The following is a 22,009-nucleotide window of genomic DNA, read 5'->3' as shown; positions in this document are numbered from 1 at the left end:
AATGTACAGCAGTTTTTGAAGCTATTCAAATAAATATATTGAAATTGCAATAACTATGAATTTACATAATGAGAATCCAGTAACACGCATATAGTATGATACCCTGATAGGACACATGAACACAATGGATAATCAATACACGCGCAACACATGACTTTGAATGTGGCAGAGTGACAACTGCGACTGCTGGACAGGTAACAGCAGCACAGCCGTGACACGAATTGCTCCCTTGTTCATTTCCCATGGCTTATTTTTATCAGCTTGCAGAGCAGATCATGTATCAGGCAGCTCATGCTTAAACACTTCTCTCTTCTCTTCAACACTTTTTGACCATGGCTATCCTTTACACCAATAGACTGAGAGGATGGCTTGGGAGGACAACAAAAGAAGCTGTTTGGAATGTTAATATCTCTCTCGCTCTGTCTCTCTCTGTCTCTCTCTCTCTCTATCTCTCTCTCTCTCTCTCTCTCTCTCTCTCTCTCTCTCTGTTAGATTACTTGCAATGTTTTCTGAAGTGCTGCTCATAAAATGTAAATATACAAATTCTCGTTCTTCAAAATCAATTTGCCACATTGTGGTTGTTGTTGACTTCCTCTGCGGCGAATTTGATTTCAGCGTTAGCCGTCCTGGAGGCTGTGCTACCGTCTCTGATCTTGTGTTTGAACAGGAATGGGAATGTCTTCTTGAAGGACTTGCGGAAGCTGGCTCCCATGAAGCCGTAGACTATTGGGTTGACAGAGGAGTTGGCGTAGGACATGCAGTTGGCCCACGTCTTGATCTTATAGGTGGCGTAGTTGGGCCGGTAGCTTGGATAGAAGGACTGGAAGAGGACGAAGAACTGAATGGGACCCCAGCAGACCGTGAAGAGTAGCACGATCACCACCACCATCTTGGAGACCTTCCTCCTGATGCTGATGGTCCTCTCCGACAGCAGGTTCACCTGGGAAGGAGAGGAGGTCTTAAAAACTTAGCTAATTATTAGTATGAATTAATATCAGATCTACATAAAATACATACAGCGCTGGCACTTAGGCCCTCGGCCGCATCCCACGGATGCGCCCTTCCCAACACAAAATGAACCAGCAATGACGACCGGTGCAGTGGAGGCAGTGCGCGGGGGAGTGCACGGGAACTGGCACGAGAATAACTGAGTGGCAGGGAGCGCACGGGAACTGCTATGGGAATTACTGAGTCGCATTTGGCGAGTTTGTGCCGCCTCTACTAACTGCCGCCCTAGGCAATGGCCTATAGTGGCCTATCAATCTCATGGCAGACACTCTAACCACAAGGGCACTGAGCCGAGGCCACTGACTGAGATTAACTTAATTTTATCAAATCTTTACCTTACCCAAAGGATTGTACTGGTGGTCTGGCATGTTTAGCCCATTGACTGGGACTCAATATACTGTACATAACATACCGCTCATACATTTCCAAAGACCAAAGTAGGCCTATTATAGATTGCTTTTTGAGGAAGACATTCCATTGATCTCAGTATGAAAGTATTCAGTATAAAAATAATCTTGCGGAGACCTCAAACTTGCTTGAGATGATAGGTAACCCGACAGTAAACTTAATGTTTTGTCAAAGGCAGGTTACTGTAGCTGTGTTTAAATGCCTTTTATAGCTCACATTAATGTGATTATAGCCATTAAACACTTGCGCACCTGGTAGTTGTTATCGACTGGCTCCACTGTGGGCTGACCCACTCTCTTCACCATGAGTGCATAGCAGAAGGTGATGGTGAGGACAGGCAGCAGGTAGGCAGCTATGAACTGGTAGAGGATGAAGGCTCTCTCGTGGGTCTTGGAGGGGAATCTCTCCACGCAGTACTGCTGGGGGCCGTACCAGTTGCCCTCCTCAATGCGCTGGTACATGAAAATAGGTGTGGACAGGATGAAGGAGCCTGGGTAGGACAATTACTGAATTAGTTGAAACTTGAATTATTATTATTATTATTATTGTCATGGATTCATTCTTTATTCTTTGAGACACATATACACTATTAAAAAAGTGTCTCAAAGTTATTTTCTTTCAATTAAGAAACATTGACCAAAATCAGGTCTCTATACTGACACCTCAAGACGAGTTAAAGCTCCATTTCCTCCTCCCGGTTGGATTATTATAATTCATTATTTACTCACTACCCTGAGTTGCTCCTCTAGTCACTAGAGTCTAGTGTGCATACACCGCCTCCAGCTGCTGCAGAATGCGGCTGCTAGACTTTTAACGAATACATTACTTAGAAGGTCACATATCACAATGCAGACTGAATAGGTTTAAAAAATATTGAAATGACTTACAGTAAAAAGCCTCCACAGGCTGGCCCCAAATGGATTATATTACTGTATTTGCAGACATTTAACCGGTCAATACTTGACCTTTCACTCTGTATTCGGTCTGCTCTTTTTTCCCTCTATTAACTACCTATTCGCTCAGACACACATATGACGTAAATGCTCCATTTATTGTCAATGAGAATGTTATGTTTGAGTAAGTGGACATTTTCACTAATATCTGATTATAGGAGGGGCTAGCGCCCCTCAAAAAACATTTGGCGCCCCCTGTATAAACTCTGAGGACCCCCTAGGGGTCCCACACCCCTTTTGAAAGACCCCTGCACTATAAACTATGGTTTAGTATTGTAGTGGGACATGCAACAACCACCATCTTATGAAAAAGGAAGCTCAACTTCCCGATCCATGAAAAGGAGTCAAACACACTCAAGAAGCACCATTTTTTTTGTGCAAACAAGTCAGGTGATAGCTCGCTCGAGTTTTAGTTTATGAAATGGGAATGTAATTCAAATTATCTTCTACATTTCTGTTGACATTCTGAGGCTTAATCAGGTTTTTGGCCAGGACTAGACTGAGCTGTGGACATTGCTCTGCGCCCTTATGTCTCTATGTATGTAACTGTTTTTGTACATAACACTGTTTTTGTGTTATGTCAAATGTGTACATATGTGTTGCACACGCATTTCAGTGCGAACTCACAATAAAGTACTATATCATGTCACGGTTTTTTGAATCATACTCACAGCACGGGAACAATTTTACCCATTTGAATTAAATAATATCAAATAGAGTAGCCTATTAGCTGACCAATCCAAATGCAGACACTGACGATCATGGCAACTCTTGGGGTGCGGTGGCGGAGGGACTTGAGCGGGTAGACAGTGACATAACAGCGGTCTCCACTCATGGCAGTCAGCGTGATGCAGGTGGCTTGCACTGTCATCTACAGGAAGGAAGCGCACACACGCACGCACACACACACACACACACACACACACACACACACACACACACACACACACACACACACACACACACACACAGTCCACATGTTTGTGTGGTGATCGTCTATGTACACAATTGGGAAATAATCTCACAGCTTGTACACCATAAAATCCTCAGTGGTATCCATGTATACACTCAGTTAAACACTAGAGTCATTGTTGCATTGTTCTTGTGCACCCGGTCCCTACCTAGTTTAAATGAAAAGCCGCTGTTTAGCCGTACCATCACGACCGTGCTGGCGTGCTTACAGTAAGAGACGTTAGATGACCAAACTGTGTCTATTCATAAACAGGGTCAAAGACTACTCGACCACTGTCATGTCCTGTTATTATTTATATGAAACTTTTATTCTGCTGTCTTGGGCAGGACGCCCTTTAAAAAAATCGATTTTGAATCTCAACTCTAAAAAAACAAAACAAGAACAGCATGCCAAACCACAAATGCATGAATGTTTTGTTTACTGCATACTGTAAGCAGCTACTTGATACTGAAGAGAAATGGCCTTATTCTGAGGTCTCCTAAATGTGCTCTTGTTTTTGAAGCACATGGGATGAATGAGAGTGCCTGCGTGTGAGTGCGTGTGTGTGGCTGTGCACACGCACGTGCATGCATGCTCGTGCGTGTGTATGTGTGTGAGTGACAGAGAGCTCTATCTCAGACACACACAGAGAGACAGAGACAGAGAGAGAGAGAGAGAGAGAGAGAGAAAGCGAGAGGGATATGACGGAGAAAGATAAAGTAAGCGTATTGAGGAGTTGGAATGAGTGCAGAGCTGTGAAGGGTTGGTATAGCTGTGGAGTGTGGTAGCATTTAGTAATTAACATATGAACACAGAAACCCATTAATTTCCTAGTTACGGTGAAGAATTTCTGAATTAAATTAATCTACCCAATGCGCCACATCAACAGAATGCTAATTAAACCCCAAATCTGTAGTTCATAGCGGTTTACATTTGAAATTGATGGTGCAACTCGCATAATCAAGCGATCATGTTTTTTAACCCCACTTAATTGTACTGGGGTCAACTCAAAAACAAGAACCTTGATAATAACAACCTTCACCGACCACCGAAAAGCCTTTGACTCAGTCCACACAGGGGACTCATTACTACTCATTAATTGTATGCAGGTATAGTGTTGAAGCTTGTGAAAACAGTGCCTGGGTCCCACAGACACACGGTCCGGACATGCCTTCTGAATTTTAAGATGTACCCTGTTTCAGAAAGGCAGGTATTGTGGATTTTCCCTATATGGCTACGAGAAGTATATAATTCAGCATGTCTGTTGTGATATTATGATGTTGGTCATGCCATTCATGGTACAAACTTTGCATAAAAGTGAATTATTGAAGTATTGAGCTGCCATTCTGAAACTGGCACACATTTTAACGTCATGGATGTCAGACGAACAAAATGATACCACATATGTCTTGTCCCTTTTAGTGGCAACGATATCTCATCCGGCCCAATGACTAATAAATGCAATGCACTTCTGCACTGCCTTTCGGGCGAGTTCCTGCAGCATCGCAGGCGTGGAATAATGACGATAAAGAACACCCTCGAGTGTAATATTGCTTAAGTATGTAGACCAGCTGAAGAGCTTTTGTAAATAATAAGGTGCGTGAGCATAGCAGCCACTGTGTACTGTACATTACATTTTACAATCCAGAGTGATTTACAATAAGCAAGAACTAAACAGGCATGGCATTATACTATCAGCTGCAGGTGTTCTTCAAACCTCTGCAGCCCCTTCTGAGTTTCAAGCCTCCAGGTGTCTCTGTTTTTTTGCTGAGACTTCCCATGTGGTTGTGTCGCATTTAGGTCTTGCTTGCTTGTCTTTGTATCGTATGGCTGTGGCCGTCCTCGTGGCCTCTTTCCCCGAAGCGAGCTCTTCATAGAGGAGGTCTTTAGGGATTCTGCCATTCTCCACATGGCACACATGACCCAGCCTCTGTTTCACGAGGGCGTATACACGGATGGTACTTTTGCACGGGCCAGAACATCCCTGTTGGGCACCTTGTCAGAGATGCATTTTAGCATGAACTGGTCAGGAGCCTGTCAGGATTATGTTGCGTTCAAATATGATGTCCTCCCTAATAATATATTTACCATCTGTGGGACCAATTCCCTAAGTTTAATAGTTTGAACTGATGTGGTTTGATGTATGCAGTGTATTTGATGTATATCAGGCCATGTAGAGCACTATTAAATATTCATCATAAACAGTCTTTCATTGAATTAATTATTAAACAACAATTATTATTAAAATATTTATTTGGCCAGCCTAGAATATCCAATATAACTCACTCCACAATCCACATACATTCCACTGCAGTATGACTATAGTATTTAGAAGTAGGAATCATGCGCACAGCATCTTCAAGCACAGGTCATAACCTGTGCTTTATGCTATGACTAATGTACATGGCTTGCATTTCTTCTTACTATTGTGGCTATTATTCATTATCTCTCAATTGTTTATTATTGCTGCTGTGAGAGCCCCGTCTTAGCTCTCGAGGAGTTGATCCCGTAGTTGAACCTGGTTGACGCGCTGTTTAAGTGCCATACTGTTTGTTCTGTGTGTCAGCCCCACAATGTGATATATAAACACACAGGCAGCTCTTCTTGCCTTTGACACATTTATTCCGTATAAATCAGTATCAGTATCTGCGTGATTTCAAAACGAACAATAATGAGTATAGACACAAACAATGGATATTCTCTGACGAGCATTTCTCCACACAGCATTTGCCCCTTCCGGGTCAATCCTCCCTCACCATACCCGTGAACTTGATACTTAAATAAACAACAGCGCCACCCCAAGGTTACATGAATGCGCTTGACCTTGGTACTCATTTGGCCCTTACAGCTGCGACAATGTCAAGAAACCCAAAACCAAACAATGGGCCCTCTTGAACATCTGACCACTGAATTGTTAAATGGCCAGATGGGCTGCATGCATTTTCAGAGCATTGTATTGAACAATCAATCGATTGGTAGACAACAACGTCAATTGTTTTAATATTAATGTTACATCCTAAACTCCACCTGGATCTAATTTTCTGCACATTAAATACTAGACTATTTCCTTATTAATATTGTACCTACCTACATTTTGTTTTGATATTATATGTATCCCATCAACCTAACGGACAATTCTGCACTCTATGGTAGGCCTATATAGGAGCTAGTACTTTCTTACTATTTTCTTACATGTTCATTTATATATTTCTCGTAGTTTTTGGTCAAATTTGGGTCAATATGGTCCCATGCAGGTACATCATTAGTCTGAATGTTTGTTTCCTGTCTGTTCTTATGGTGCCCAAAATTGAAATAAAAACTTTATTTGTATAGCACCTTTCATGACATGAAATGCAGCTCAAAGTGCTTTACAGAGCAATGGAGAAAAAAAGAAAAGAAAAGCAAGGCATAAACATTAAAAAACAAGAGCAGTAATGCAATACAGTGAGGACATGAATACAACAATTTTAAAGATCAATTAAAAGGGTTGTGAGCCACAGTGGAGGAGACTTGCAGTAAGAAGCATAGAGTGAGTGCATGGAGTCAATAGGAATAGAGTGTGAGTCATATTAATATTGGAGAATAACGATGACGGTAATACCTCTTCATATTCAAAAGAAGAAAACGGACCATTCGCCTTTCAATGCGACATTGGAAATGACTCGTCTGCTGCATGTTCAGATGAATAAAGCTAATTACCGTAGTAATTACAGTATGTTCCTATATGTGTAGTATAGTGAAGAAAAATGTAAAATGTGCACGTTCATCTTTTGACAGAGTGCACGTGACAGCCCTTTGTGTTCTCGTTCATATTTAAATTAGTCTTGTGTGTTGAGGCGATAACGTCAACCATCTCTCTGCACTCCTTGCCTTTCATCCTGCCTGCCAGTCTTCCATCTTTATTAAAGCGCTATATACGTTTTTCTCTTGCCTCGCTTGCAATGCTGCGTTCACACTGGCAGCAAGCTACAAAGATACAGGATACCATTATTTTTGAACGGAAGCCGGTGCCGATGAAGATTCAAAGATACATTCAGCATTTGTAGCTGCTACAAAAAAGTTGAGCTGGTTTGAGTGGTAATACAATGGTGGTAATACAATGGATACAAAACTCCATGCTGTGTATCTTCTTTTTTTTTCCTTCAGAACACAGCATAATTAAAGGCTGAACCTTTGTTCCACCTCCAAAACAAATGGAAAGCTTTCAGTTCTTTCCAATAAAAATAAATTAAAAATGTAATTTTCCTAATAGTGCACAGTGATTGACTATAGGACTGCCGCTCATTATTCACTTAAACCTGACAGGCTGCTTATTAACTGAACAGGAACCATTGGCAGTTCCATTCTTTAGACAAGACCCCAGCATTTAGAACACGTGTACTTTAATGCCGTTACTGCACAAAGTATTTGAGGCACAATAGGCCTCAGAGAAGTTATGTCTTCGTTATCTTCTCATCTGTTATTTTTCTGACTTCCATAAAAATAAAAATACAATAGACAGCGTGTGGGAGAATTGAGTTTTCGTAATTCCCGTGAAGTTGTGAATATTACAGTACAGAAACCACTAGCAACAGCCCTGAACCAGACCAACAAACGTAGCCACTATACTCTACTACAGTACAGAGCCCAGGGGTCTAGATACTTGTTCACTTTCGTACGATACCGTATGAATTACATTATATATATATATTCTATATCAGATATAGAGTGCATGTGCTTAAAGCAGATCTTAAAGCAGAGATCCTTGTCTCAGTGTCTCTGAAGGCATATATTGCTGCACTGCTGACGTCATACTGTAAATGAAAGGGGCCCTTGCCGATGTTATCAAGGCTGAGCTCAGCTGGCTGTGAGAGATGCCCTTGTCAACAACACTGCATGGCTACACAGAGCTGAGGGTAATGAAGTCAACGGAATCCTTCATGGTGCGTCATTGTATGTCTCAGACAACAACGTGGGCCGTGGCTTCATTACACACTTTTGTACTTCAATCAGAGGTGTCCGGGCCATATTATGTGAAAGATGATTGGACATGGAAGGTAGAATGAGAATTACAACCTGGAATATAATGAGACTCTGCAGGGCACGCCCTCCCCGGTTGTTTGCGAGTTGATGAAAGCATATTTGAGAGGACCTTATGTCGTGTTGAAATTAATACCTACTGTATAATGCTCGCTTCACTCCATCCATCACTTGATTAATTATATATATATATATAATATTCTGTTCACGTCATAGGCGAACAATAGACCTGTGTTTGAGACTGAAAGTCTTTACAGGAATATGATGTTGAGACTGCATGGAAGTCTTTCTCATCTACTTTGTCAAAAGACTACAAATCAGTCCGTGCTTGAATTAAATTAGGAATGTTGCATCAGACCGATATGGATCACTCTGAGATTAATCTAGCGTCCCTCTTCTGCGTATATATGTCATAATAGGAATCTCAAAAAGATTCACAACGTAACATGGGGTGAGCTTGTGAGCTATCTGTGAGCTATTTTCAGCCAAGCGATTTGATGTAGAATGAATGAATGAATGAAAGAAGAACAGCTAAATGCAAAATGTGAACTCTCTGGGCCAAATGCATATCCATGTATTTTTCAAGAAATGTGTAGAGATCAACCTTTTTTGCTCTCTTCCTTATCTCAAAAAGATAATTATAAGGAGCCTTTAGAAAATGGGCCACTCCATCCAACACCAGAGAGGATTTATTCTCTCTTGATGCTGAAAAACCATTTGTATGGAGGAGTGGGATTATCTTTTCATACATTACAGTACAGTACAGTACACGCTCAAATTAGCATGTGGTTCCAAATGAAAATCTTATTGAAACTGCTTTTAGCTGATTTAGCAGCTGTTCGTGTTCTTCATGTCGAGCCCATTAGTGTTTTCACATCAATGCTTGGCAAATTCAGTGCATTCATTTACCTGCTGGAGAAAGGCAACAAACTTGCACATGAAGTCTCCAAAGATCCACCCAGGGAGGGGGTAGAGGGTTGCAGTGAACGGAACGCAGCACACCAGGAAGATGATGTCAGTGGCCGCCAGGTTTGCTGCACAAAGAGAACAGAACATCCCATTATAGTCCCAGCGGTTCTGGTTCAGGGAGCTGGGCCCACTTGAACATCTTGGCACGTGTTCACGGCCCACCCATCTGACCGGCTGCTAAGATGGGAGGGCGTTGTGCTGTGCCACGTTTAATGTTCAGTCAATCGACTAATTAACATAGTATACTTTAAAGTTCCTATTTATGAACGAAAAAACATTGCATGGATGCACCTGGGACGTGTTCCTATACCTTAAGTCCCTTTTTATTAGTATCACGCAGAAAACATATTTCCCATGTGCCCGTGAAGGCACAATGTTCTGGCACTCCAGCAATCATAGCTCAATTTGGTACAGATTGTAGGACATGCGGTGTTGAGTCAGGGAGAGGTTGACTCAACATCCTGCCATTCCTTTGTTGAAACAGATTGCAGTTATTGTCAATGAGTCAGTAAACCTGCATGCATATTAGCTGCACGCACACACACACACACACACACACACACACACACACACAGTATCTTTTCCCTTTTTGCTTCCTATATGATGAATTCCTGTTCTGTTCTTTAGCTACATAGAAGTGTCTATTTGTATGTCTCTAAATGTTTTGATGAATTGAACAATGTGGACCCTGTTGTAAACAAGTGTAATGCTTAATTGGGTCGTCCACTCACAGTTAACAGTCTTTGCATTGAGTTTGTGCTTGAAATGTACTGTAATTCTGCAAACTGTTAATAAATATTTCAATCAATCAATCAATCAATCAATCAAGCAAACACACAGTAGACCAATTATTTTAAGATTTGTAAAAAAATAAATAAAAAATAGCAGCTCACAGAGTGGCACGAAGTTACGCACTGTGAGCTTGTCTATATTTCCTATTTTTGAATAGCTGACATGTAAGTGGATAAAGTGGTTAAAATTGACAATTTAGGCATTTAGCAGACGCTCTTAATCCAGAGCGACTTGCTTGGGTGGTGCTAATGGAACACGCTGTGTGCTGCATGTTTCTATATTTCTGGGGTAAGCTCGCCGAGATGCCACAGTACACTTCCTCAGAAGAAGAGCTATTATGAAAAAATATGGTAATAGCTATTTGATTTTGTCCATTTTGTCCCCCAGCCACCAGTATGCTTTGACCAAGCTCAGTTCAACTAATTGCCAGCTTTCCTTCTAAATGTTGAAAAGGACATACAGTAATGCATATCAAGTATCAACACATGCACTCCACTGTCCAAGCTCAGACTATGAATTTCTTTTAATCACTGCTGTTGGATTCTCAAAAGCCACATTTAACAAACTACTGTATATGCACATGCACAATCATACATAGATACACATGCGTGAGCACGCACGCACACATTTGAAATATTAATGTATGTCGGAGTACAAGAATACCTTGTACAAAGTACATAAACACTGCCTGTTACAAAGTGCATAGACGGCATACAATTCTTTCATACAATAATATAGCTTGTCAGACAGCGTGAGACTCAAGCCCACCACACACCGGCTGCGTCCGCCGCGCCGTGTCGCCTGGCGCGCCGATAGAACCAGTTCTATTTTCCAGGCGGCGCTTCACGGCAACGCGCCGCGCTGCGTCGGACGGAGCCGGTGTGTGTTGGGCTTAAGACAAATGAGCATTTGTGCCTGTCGTAGACATGCGCAGAGCAAGTTCAGTCAGGGAACCTCAGTTCGGTCGCTGCTGGCCGTTAATTGGGCCGCCGCAGCATCAGGCTCTGCAGCCGCTCTCATCCACATGATTCACTCAGCCAATCACACACTCACTCCATCTCATACACCGGCTACTTTAACCGGAGGTTTTGCATTCCTCCTCCTGCTTGCTTGCTTTGCTGCTGCTATACTGTAAACATGCACGCTGCTGTATACAAGTGCTCACCCACCTCCACCCCAGCTACCACCTGTCGTTTTGGATCTACTGTTTAGGTACGGGGGATTCGGAGTCCCTATGGTCGGGACTGATGCGCTTGATCTGAGTACCTAAAAAGCAGATCCAATACATCGCCAAACCATAATAAATATATTGTATTGCTTATCTTATACTCAATAAATATATTACATCCTTCTTGAGTTGTCTGACTGAACTCATATCATGGATAAAGGAAACGCCTCCTCCAAATTGAGCAGTAGTTGATGTTGAGAAGTATTCTTTCTAACTGCTTGGCCCTCCTTTTGAAGAGGCCGGCCATTTGTAAGCCCCTCACACAACCAACTGGTGCACGTGCCTAGGCTACCAAAGCACCACCCACCCACAAGCACGCACGCACGCACACAGTACACACAGTAGACCACTTATTTTAAGATTTGTAAAAAAAAAAAAAAAAGCAGCTCACAGCGTGGCACGAAGTTATGCACTGTGAGCTTGTCTATATTTCCTATTTTTTTAATAGCTGACAATCATGTAAGTGGATAAAGTGGTTAAAATTGACAATTTAGGCATTTAGCAGACACTCTTAATCCAGAGCGACTTGTGAACACATTTTGTTTTTGTAAAGGATGCAATGTTCAGATGCCCCTCTGTTTCTCTGGGTGGTGCTAATGGAACACGCTGTGTGCCGCATGCGTCTCATTCTTCAACAAGACATTCATCACGTCTGTCGATGCTGTTGCCGTTTAGGAATGCATCACCAGACCGCCCATGTGCGTGGAGAGACACGCACAAGAAAGAAATGACGACAACACTCTCACATCCTACCTCAAACGTGTGGCTATACTGCTGATGGAAGACAGGCCACATGATGAGGTCATGCCCTCCCCAAGAGTAGATGTGGCTTGTCCGCAAAGCCATAATGTTGGATAGGATAACACAGCAGGAATAACCATCTTGGAGGAAAATGTACAAATTGAATGAATAACCTTTGTTACTTGATTTGTGTGACTCCAGGACTGCAGATTCCCTTTTCTCTTCCAGGTTTCGATCCACGGAGCCAGGTAAGATACAGGTAGGTTATATGGTTTCCTTTTCCATTTCCCACACGCTCCAGTGTGTCTTTCACGTATGTCGATACTGTTGCCGTTTTAAGTATGCAACGACGACAACACTCTCCCATTCTACCTGGAACGTGTGCTGATGGAAGACAGGCCACATGATGAGGTCATGCCCTCCCCATGAAGAGTATAGTCCAGTACATTTATGATGTTTGTACCATGGATGGACATGACCAACATCATAACAGAACAACAGACATGCTGAATTATACTTCTTGTAGCCATCCCATAGCAAATCCACAATACCTGCCTCTCTGAAACAGGGTACATCTTAAACTTCTGAATTAAACATCAAAGAATCATGAGCAATATGTCTTTTTATGGGTTCATGAGGATGTCAAAACTATTTAGACTATACTTTGAAGTTTGAAGAGTCAGGATCTCAAACTCAAGGTTGTATACTCCAGCACACAACGCAGCTCAGTAAAACATGTAATAAACGAGTAAATGAGGACCACACAACTAGACTTAACTTAGAGATAACGCATGCACACACGCAACTTAGAGATAATGCACGCATGCACGCACCAGGGCTCCAGACTAAAGGGGTCCCTATATGTCCCGGGGACGATAAAATATCTATTTTGGACTAGAGGAGTTTTTGCACTGAAAATGTGCATATATAGTGCACACCTACGGGCAATATAAGACTAGCAGTGCTGCATAAATGTTGCAGCACTTTCACTGCATAGAGACAGTGCACAGCAGTCTGTACCCTCATGTAGCAGTCAGAAAAATGCTGCGTTATTTGAAGAGGAGAAAGAAAATGATAAAACAATAAGTAGGCCTAAATAAAATAACAAGACAGAGACGGACCATTCAAACAGGCTCAGCGCTCCCTGCAGCACATACAAAACGTTCATATGACAGTTAATATACTGTATGTAAGGAAATTGTCGCAAATGAATACTGTACATAAAAGAGTGGCTCTCAACTGCCTGTGGATGAAACAATGTGGTGGATGCATCCTGCTGTTTGTAAGATATTATTAAGATCCATAAAAAAATATATCACACACCTAACACCGGAGGTGTGTTGTGGCGACAGCTGCATGAATTAGACTGAGCACATTGAGCAAAGAGACTTGATGGAAGGAAGATAAATACACAATAATGCATTATATTTGGCACTGTAGTGGTGTTAGAGTGAGAAGATCACAGTGGGCAAGTGAGTGGGTTCTGACGCACGTCAGTGAAAAAACTACGTTTTCAGTGCCACACACGCAGATGTGTGCATCCAAAAGCTTTTACCTATACTAAATCAGAAACTACCTAAATATTATTTATATTACTGTGCTTTTACTAAAATATGATCTTAGCTTCCTAACTGCAGTTGCATCTGAGGAAGATTCAATGCCTAGTTGAACAGGACAGTTCTGATGAGGAAGATTCAATGCCTATAGGTGAACAGGACAGTTCTGATGAGGAAGATTCAATGCCTAGGTGAACAGGACAGTTCTGATGAGGAAGAGGTTGCATAGTTCAATATCATTGACTGCCAATGATGTCTATTGACGTCATTTCAAATCCAACGCACACACCGCCATTGACATCTATAGACATCATGTGGTGTTGTCAATGTTTACAATAGAGGGCTCTCTTCTGCAACCTGTGAGTTAATCTACGGCTTCAGGATGAGAGGATAACGGGTGAAAACATGATCAAAAGTAGTCAAGACGGTTTAGTGTAGTATTAAAGGACATTTTGGATCCAAAATGACCTTGACATTGACCTTTGAATTGAATTGAATACACTTTGATAGCAGAATCATCCAAATCAGATGAAAACATCCTGACACTCCTGACCACCTACAAAGCTCTAAATAACCTGGCTCCCCCATACCTCTGTGACCTCCTCAAACGCCATGCCCCCTCTCGCTCCCTCAGGTCTGGTGATGCAAACCTCCTCGATGTCCCCAAAACCAAACTCCGTACGTGGGGGGACAGAGCTTTCGCCTTTGCTGCCCCAACCCTGTGGAATGCCCTCCCTAAGGCACTCAGAGATGCCCCCACCCTTCAAACCTTCAAATCCACCCTCAAAACCCACCTCTTCAAAATTGCCTTCCCTAGCTAACCCTTTTCACTGTCTTTTAATGTTCTTTAGCTTTTAGTGTTATTTTTCCTTTTCTTTCTATTAAAGTTGTTTTTTAATTAGTTGTTACCTCTGTAAAGCCCCCCCATGTAAAGCGTCTTTGGGTACTCAGAAAAGCGCTATATAAGTTTGAGATATTATTATTATTATTATTATTTGCTTAGTTGTGCCATTCACTATATACAATTTTATATCAGATAAAAGGGCCGAAAACAAGTAATCAGCTGCCATTTTGACATTGCTATCACATAATTTCATAAACTACAGATATGTAGCAATACAAAAATCACATTGTCCCTTTGTCTCTTTTTATGGCGAAGTGTCCTTGAGCAAGACTCTGACGTGAACCACTAATTGCTTTCGCCACCCTGTGAACGTTTGTGTGCATATAGGTGAATGGAATGCACGTTGTATAGTGCTTTGTATTAAGGTGCTGAGAGCAGAGAGAAAGCCTGGGGAAAATGATTCTATAAATAATACTGTATGTACATGATGAAACAATAGATCTTCAACCTTTGACAAACTTGTTGACGTCACCCAGTCAGTCCACCCCTGTGGCAACCTTTCACTCACAATGTGCTGCAAGAAACTATAGTTCAAGTTCAATTTTATTTGAAAAACCGAAGGCAAAGCTCTCTCTCTGTCTACCGAGCAATCTTCGCTCCTACTCTCACCTATGGTCATGAAGCGAGAATAAGGTCGCGAATAAAAGCGGCTAAAATTAGTTTTCTTCGATGGGTGGCTGGCATCTCCCTTAGAGATAGGATACGAAGTTCAGTCTCATGAGAGGGACTCGGAGTAGAGTCGCTGCTTCTTCGCTTGGAAAGGAGCCAGCGTAGGTGGTTCGGGCATCTGGTTAGGATGCCTCTTGGGCGTCTCCCTAGGGAGGTCCTCGAGGCACGTCCCACTTGGAGGAGACCCCGGGGCAGACGAAGGCGCAGTTGGAGGAATCACATCGACTCACTAGACTTGGAATGCCTGGGGATTTGGGATCCTCTAGGTCCAGGAGGAAGTTACTAATGTTGCTCTGGAGAGGGAAGTCTGGAGCTCTCTGGTGGAGCTGTTGCCCTCGCGCCCCGACTACGGATAAGCAGTTGAAGATGGATGATGGATGGATTTATGGATAGATCTAACAAAATAACTCAAACTAATAGTTTTTTCTTTTAAACATAAAAAGTTAGTTGACTGGCTGATTATTGTATCAGGAAACAATGTCCTATAGTTTTGATAAATGAAATATTTATAATAACCTTGACAATAACACACTGCAGTGTCTTGTGAAGACTTAATATAGCTTGGGGGACATTAACATTTGGTAGATTTAATACAAGTTAGAGTGCCAATGCCATTCGTTTAGAATTAATAAAGCTTGGGGGAAAGTGACATTTTCACATTTCTTGTGTTGGGTTGGGTTTAACACATAATTATTCACGCAATCTATTCTTATCCAACAATAATCAGTGGATAAGTCTGATCTAATCAGAAGCTGAACCAGATGCTGAAGCTTCATACCGTTGATATCTGTAAATCTGGAACAATAATATTGAACGAGACAAAGAGTGGGCAGCTGGTGAGATGAGCAGTGTAATCCAATGTTGTTGAATATTAAACAGCCGCGGCACATTATATATTATATATGCATCACATCAAAATGCATGTCACATACCGGTAAACTGTACACAGTACAGAGGGAAGTGAGCATGCACACTGCAAACACGCACACGCACACGCACACGTGCACATTTCTATAAAGCTTAGTGAGAAGAATTAGTGATTTACAGGTATCACCATTACACAGTGACCTTGCATTTACATTCTGTCCAGAAATTATTTCTCTCTCTCAAACACACAGCCACAGCCACACACGCACGCACGCACGCACACACGCACGCACGCAGGCACGCACACATGCACACACTCATCCGCCCTCCACTGCCACCCTGTCTTTTCAGTTAATCCATCACCTTTACTTTGGGATTGTGTTGACGTGACATATGGCATCAACAGCTCGCCAGCTCGCCGGGAGATTCAGAGTGACAGACAAAATCACAATCACAATCTGTGCTGCTGATCAAGAAACAACACGAGGCGTTGATTAATATTTTGACCAGTTCATTAGGGATGGATACAAGTGCTTCACCTAGAACATCTACCTGTAACGTTTGCCTTATGTGAATACTCAAGTTCAACAGTAAAAATCTCTGATTTACATGAACACTGACTGTCATGTTGCAACATTCATACAGGTTTAATTTGCCACGCTGTTGTGTGCATGCAGGGCGCAGGCACATCATTATCTGGACTCTGGACATTGGGTTACATGTAGAACAGAGATTTGGTGTAGAGGGAAACAAGATCCTGGGGGTCAACAAAGTACATTGTCACGGGGCAGAAATCTCAAAATGTACACTTTGTGTATAAATACAACTACGCAAGTAGTTGTATTTGGGAAGTTTCGGGAGAAGAGACCTCCTTCCGCTTGACCTTAACCACTCCTCCCTCATTATCAACAACTCCTCCCTCCTTATCAAACTCACCTGCCTTTCATTATCACCCGGCCAATCCCCGGTGTAATCACCACAGTATAAATACACCTGCGATCTCTCAACCAAATTGTTCTGCTCCATGACAGACTAAACATGGGTTGTGAAACTTGTGAGTACTGCACTTGTAGATCGGCTATTTTCACTATTCGCCATTCTCCTCCACCCCAACCTCCTCCTTCCGCCTCGATTCTCTAGGAATCCAGGGGGGCAGTGACGGAGTAGAGACGACCAACCGCTCATTCCGAGTAGAGCAAAGATGACCGTCAGCTCCAGAGACTACGCCCCCACCCTGAGTCTCGCTCCCTACCTTGGGTTCCTCACTCCACTCCACTCCACTCCACTCCACTCCATGCATTCATCTCATTCTGTTTCAATACACTGTTAATCTTGAGCAAAGGTGTGGTCTCTTACTAAGTGAAATACAACATAGTTTAAGGAGTGGAGACCAGCCTCTGCTTAACACTGACACTCTGTTCTCAATCACCTCCCCGCCTCCACTCAACGACCAATCCCCATTCACAATCACCCATATCCACTACACCTGCCTCCTCTCACCACAGCCAATCCCTGGTGCAATCACCACAGTATAAATACACCTGCGATCTCTCAACCAAGTTGTTTGTTCTGCTTCACGACAGACCAAACATTTGCTGAAAAGTTAGTTTTGGACACAAGCTTTCCACCCGACAAAAACCGAAGATTCCGCGTTTCAAATTCAAAGTGTTCCTCACCTACAGTGTTGATTTCCTCGAAAAATGTTCGACTACCTTTTTTTCACTGATGAAAACTAAATGAAAACTAATCTATGATGACTAAAACTAAGACAATTTAAAACAAATAAACCAATAAAAACTAGACTAAATGTTAGGAAGGGACTAGTGGACAAGAGATCCAGTGTAAGTCATTTTACTTGGTTGCATGCTGAAAATAGCCGATCTAAGCTCACAACGTGTCACGTTGCGACGCGTTGTTGAGCGGCTATTTTCATTGTGTCATTACCATGGCATCAAGGACCCCCAAAAAAAACATTTTAGTCGACTAAATCAACTGTAGATTTAGTCGACAAAAACTAGACTAACACTAAACATTTCCAGGTGACTAAAATGTGACTAGAACTAAATAAACTATTCGAGGGAAAAATGTGCTGTCAAAAACAACACTGACTCACCTATGTAGAAGTTGGTGGCCGTCCTCATCTGCCTGTGCTTGGAGATCACGTAGATGACCAGCGAGTTGCCCACCAAGCCCAGCAGCATGATGAGGGAGAAGAAGAGAGGCACCAGCCAGGCGTCCGTGAGGAACGGGTGACCTTCCGTCTCCTTCTCCCGCTCGCCCTCCCGCCTGATGCTCTCCCGGGTGGAGTTGGGGTCCGAGCCGTTGAGCCAGAGGCTGCTGTGCTCCATGGTGGTGGTGTTCCAGCTCTCCTCTGATGAGGAGAACATGGTGGGAAGAAGACAGAGAGAGAGAGAGAGAGAGAGAGAGAGAGAGGAGGACTGCCGGACGGACGAGAGAATGGGTGAATGAGAGAATAAAGCACTTCCACACTTCAGCACAGCGGCAAGTAGTGCAGAGAGTATAGTTGAACAGGAGTTTAGTGAGAGGGAGTGAGAAACAGAGATTGAGAGAGGGGGGAGAGAGAGAGACAGACAGTGTGAAAGAGAGAGAGAGAGAGAGAGGACGAAACGCATCGGAGAATGATATAAAAAAAGAGAAGACAAGGCAAGTGGGGGGTGGGGGGGACAGAGAGAGAGAGAGAGAGAGAAGAGGGATCGGGGAATAGTACAGGGAGGCAGATGAGAAAGTGTGGAGTGCAGGCAACAAGTGAATACAAATATAGGTATGCGAGATAAATGGTGCTGGTGTGGTGGTGGTATGAGGGGGGGGAGGTTGGTCAAAGGTGTCCGAGAGAGAGAGAGAGAGAGAGAGAGAGAGAGAGAGAGAGAGAGAGAGCGAGCAGGAGGAGAGGAACAAAGCTTCAACGCTTCAACGTCCTCGCTTTATTCAGCGCGAGGCATGAGAATAATTGCAAATCCACAGCTTTGATCAGGCAAAAAAAAGTATGAAGTATGAGGAAAGGAGAGCAACGGAGAGAGAATTCAGATCAATGGATGCAACATGTGATGTGAGAGCCCCATGTGCTGTAGCAGCGCAACCCTGCCTCCTCACATCCATCACTTCAGGTGTCAGGGGAAAGCAGCTGTCTGTGTGAAGCGTTAAGTTGTTTTCCAAGTGGATGCACAAGTCAAGCCTTACTGGCCAGGCAGCCAGAGACGTATAGAGAGAGTATGGGGTGTGTTGAAGAGTTCACGGGGCGGCTCTATAGCATGCAATATAATCCAGACCAGAACGATGATCCTTTTTGCCACAATGAACGATCTGCAGCATCTGTTTTTCCTCTTTTCTGATCTCCGGCTTCTGTTTTCCAGGTCTACTGGTTTAGATTCCAGAAAGATTTCTGTAGTCGTTGTTTTTCTCTCCTCTTCCCCATCGCTTGAATCGATTCTACGCCCCTCGCTTTATCCACCTTTTTCCCCGCCAAGGTACTGGGGCTCCTAATGTGTGTGCTTTGCTTCCTTCTGGCAGTGTTGCCATGTCTGCTTATTTGACTTTTTCCCCCTGTAGTCACTTGCAAATAAATTATTGGTAGTTGTTTAAACCATTTCCCACATTTCTTCAAGTCTAACCCCAGATTAATATGTAATTGTCCGCAGACATCCATCTGGAAATATCTTCTGCCTTTTTCATTAAAATGTTTAAAGAATATTCAAAATATTTCAATTAATTCTCAATGCGTTTTTAAATAACAGATAGTACAACCTCAAAATGTGTCGCTGTGAGCTTGTAGATCAGCTATTTGTATATTTGTGCTTGTTTTCATAGACCTGGACACTTGTTTCTCTTGCAAAACTGGCAACACAGCAAGAGAAAGAGGAACTTATGCACACACAAACGCAAAGACTTATGGGCTATACAATTATGAAAAGGGTGGATACTGTAGGTCAAGTCCCTTTCTTTACTGAGAGTCTGCTCTCCGAACGGATCAGAGTATCATCATTTCATGGACATTGGCAGTTGCATCAGTAACAGTTGGCGCCTGGATGGGATTCAGAGTAATTGGATTTCATTTATCTGTAGTAATTCAAGGTGTTGATGTTTTTCTCTGTCTGTACAGCTGAAGCAGCCTTGGGTTTCAGTGGAGGGAGAGTGCCGAGCAGAGGAGATGTCACGGTCCTTATAGTGTGCGAGCTCACAAGGGCACACATACAGACAGTAACACACCCCCGAGATAATTAATGCGCACGCACACACACACACATGTGACATCCACCTGTTCTAACATCTACAGACTACAGTACAAGCTCACAAAGCTGTGAGCTTTCAGAATTCTATTTTCCGGCATATTATCAAATTGGGTATGAAGGGGAGAAAATATATATTTATTTCACTTTTTGGGAGGGGCTCGGGGTGTTCAGTAGCATAGTCACCTTATTGTTTATCTCTGTACCAATTACATGCAAACAAAATAACTCAGATCTTATGTTGTACTTACTTTAAATCTGTCACATTACCCAAGGAATATGATCTGTGATCATGAATATTGTCTACCTGATCCTGGGATATCTTTCAGTGAAAATCTCAGTACAAATATTTATTTAAACAGTAACGAAGTATAAATCATGGTATAACTCTAAAATGAGGGATCCTATCCTTTTCCCCCGAATTCCCCAAATCTTTTAAAACCATAAAACAACCGTTTCTCCCAGTTTAGGACTGATCCCGAGAAACACTACTGCCTGCCGCGGGTGTTCCGCGGCTGATGCCGTTGCCGGAAAATGCACTCGCTCTCTCTCCATTTCTCTTGTGAGTACCAGGAAAATAGTGCTCACCACATCAAATCACAAATATACACGCACGCACACACGCACACGCACACGCACACACACACACACACACACACACACACACACACACACACACACACACACACACACACAGTTTATAACACACTTGTTTGCTAACACACTGATTCATGATTCAGGGGTCTCCTAGCAACATTATATCTCCCAGGCTAAATAGCCACAATTAAATACACACACACACACACACACACACACACACACACATAGATTGGCGTCAGTGATCTGTCTCTGTTAATTCCCTCTAACATTAGCAGCAGCGACGCATGTCCGCACAGCAGGAGAGAAGCCAGGAACGAGCAGGTAGGCAGAGAAGATTAAATAGCCGCTCTGATCAGGTAAAGAGTGCATGTGACAAGTCACCTGATCAGGTAAAGAGTGCATGTGACTATAGTCACCTGACCAGGGAGGCGCAGGTGACTTACACACATTGTATTGTACAATGGTAAATGGTGCATTTATATACAGCGCCTTTATCCAAGGTGCTTTACATAGATTGTGCATTACATTCACCCAGCATTCACACACACATTCATACACCGATGGCGGCGGAAACCATGCAAGGCACCAACCTGCTAATCGAGGAACAATTAGGGGTTCAGAGTCATTCACTTCGACACTAACTCTGGGGGAACAACTGAGAACTTTGCGGTTCCCATCCGGCCGCTATCCGCCGTACAATATATCCAAACGAGGCCCGGGCGGCTAGTGTAGCGGTCCGGGCACCTAAGGCTGCTAAGTCAGCCTGACGGCGTGTCGCCGGTTCGATCCCCGATCCCGACGACCGTTGCCACGTGTCACCCCCAACAATAATATAAAATATATATATCCAAACGTATTTTCTGTGTTCAAACTATTTTCCAAGTATCATGTAAACTTGTTATGTTAAAATATATCTCCATCGTAATTGTCAGTACTTGCTACCCTCTAGCTTTCATTCTGTTCGTACATTTAGGCTGTGCGTCATTAGTTTCTTTTTTTCGCTCATTTGATTGGGATGAAAACTCTTACATAATTCTGCTGTGCGCTTTACTGCCAGTAAAGCCTGCAAACAAAGGACAAGGTACAGTACATAACAGCC

At 42.9% G+C, this 22,009-nt stretch overlaps 1 protein-coding gene across 1 annotated transcript; it reads right to left on the bottom strand.

Moving 5' to 3' along the window:
• Nucleotides 1–559: 559 nt before the first annotated feature.
• On the bottom strand, nt 560–18,453 carry kiss1ra (KISS1 receptor a; the record flags this gene model as incomplete). The annotated part of the gene is made up of 5 exons (XM_080777888.1): nt 560–940; nt 1,668–1,906; nt 3,105–3,240; nt 9,250–9,374; nt 18,180–18,453. The coding sequence occupies 5 exons, from the start codon at nt 18,451–18,453 to the stop codon at nt 560–562; spliced, it is 1,155 nt and encodes a 384-aa protein (XP_080634014.1).
• Nucleotides 18,454–22,009: the final 3,556 nt, after the last annotated feature.

The sequence above is a fragment of the Protomyctophum bolini genome (genome assembly GCF_963924005.1).
Source record: "Protomyctophum bolini genome assembly, chromosome: 12".
Lineage (NCBI taxonomy): Eukaryota > Metazoa > Chordata > Actinopteri > Myctophiformes > Myctophidae > Protomyctophum > Protomyctophum bolini.
Note: the sequence above shows the minus strand (reverse complement) of the source record. Positions and strands in the feature narration are given on the sequence as shown.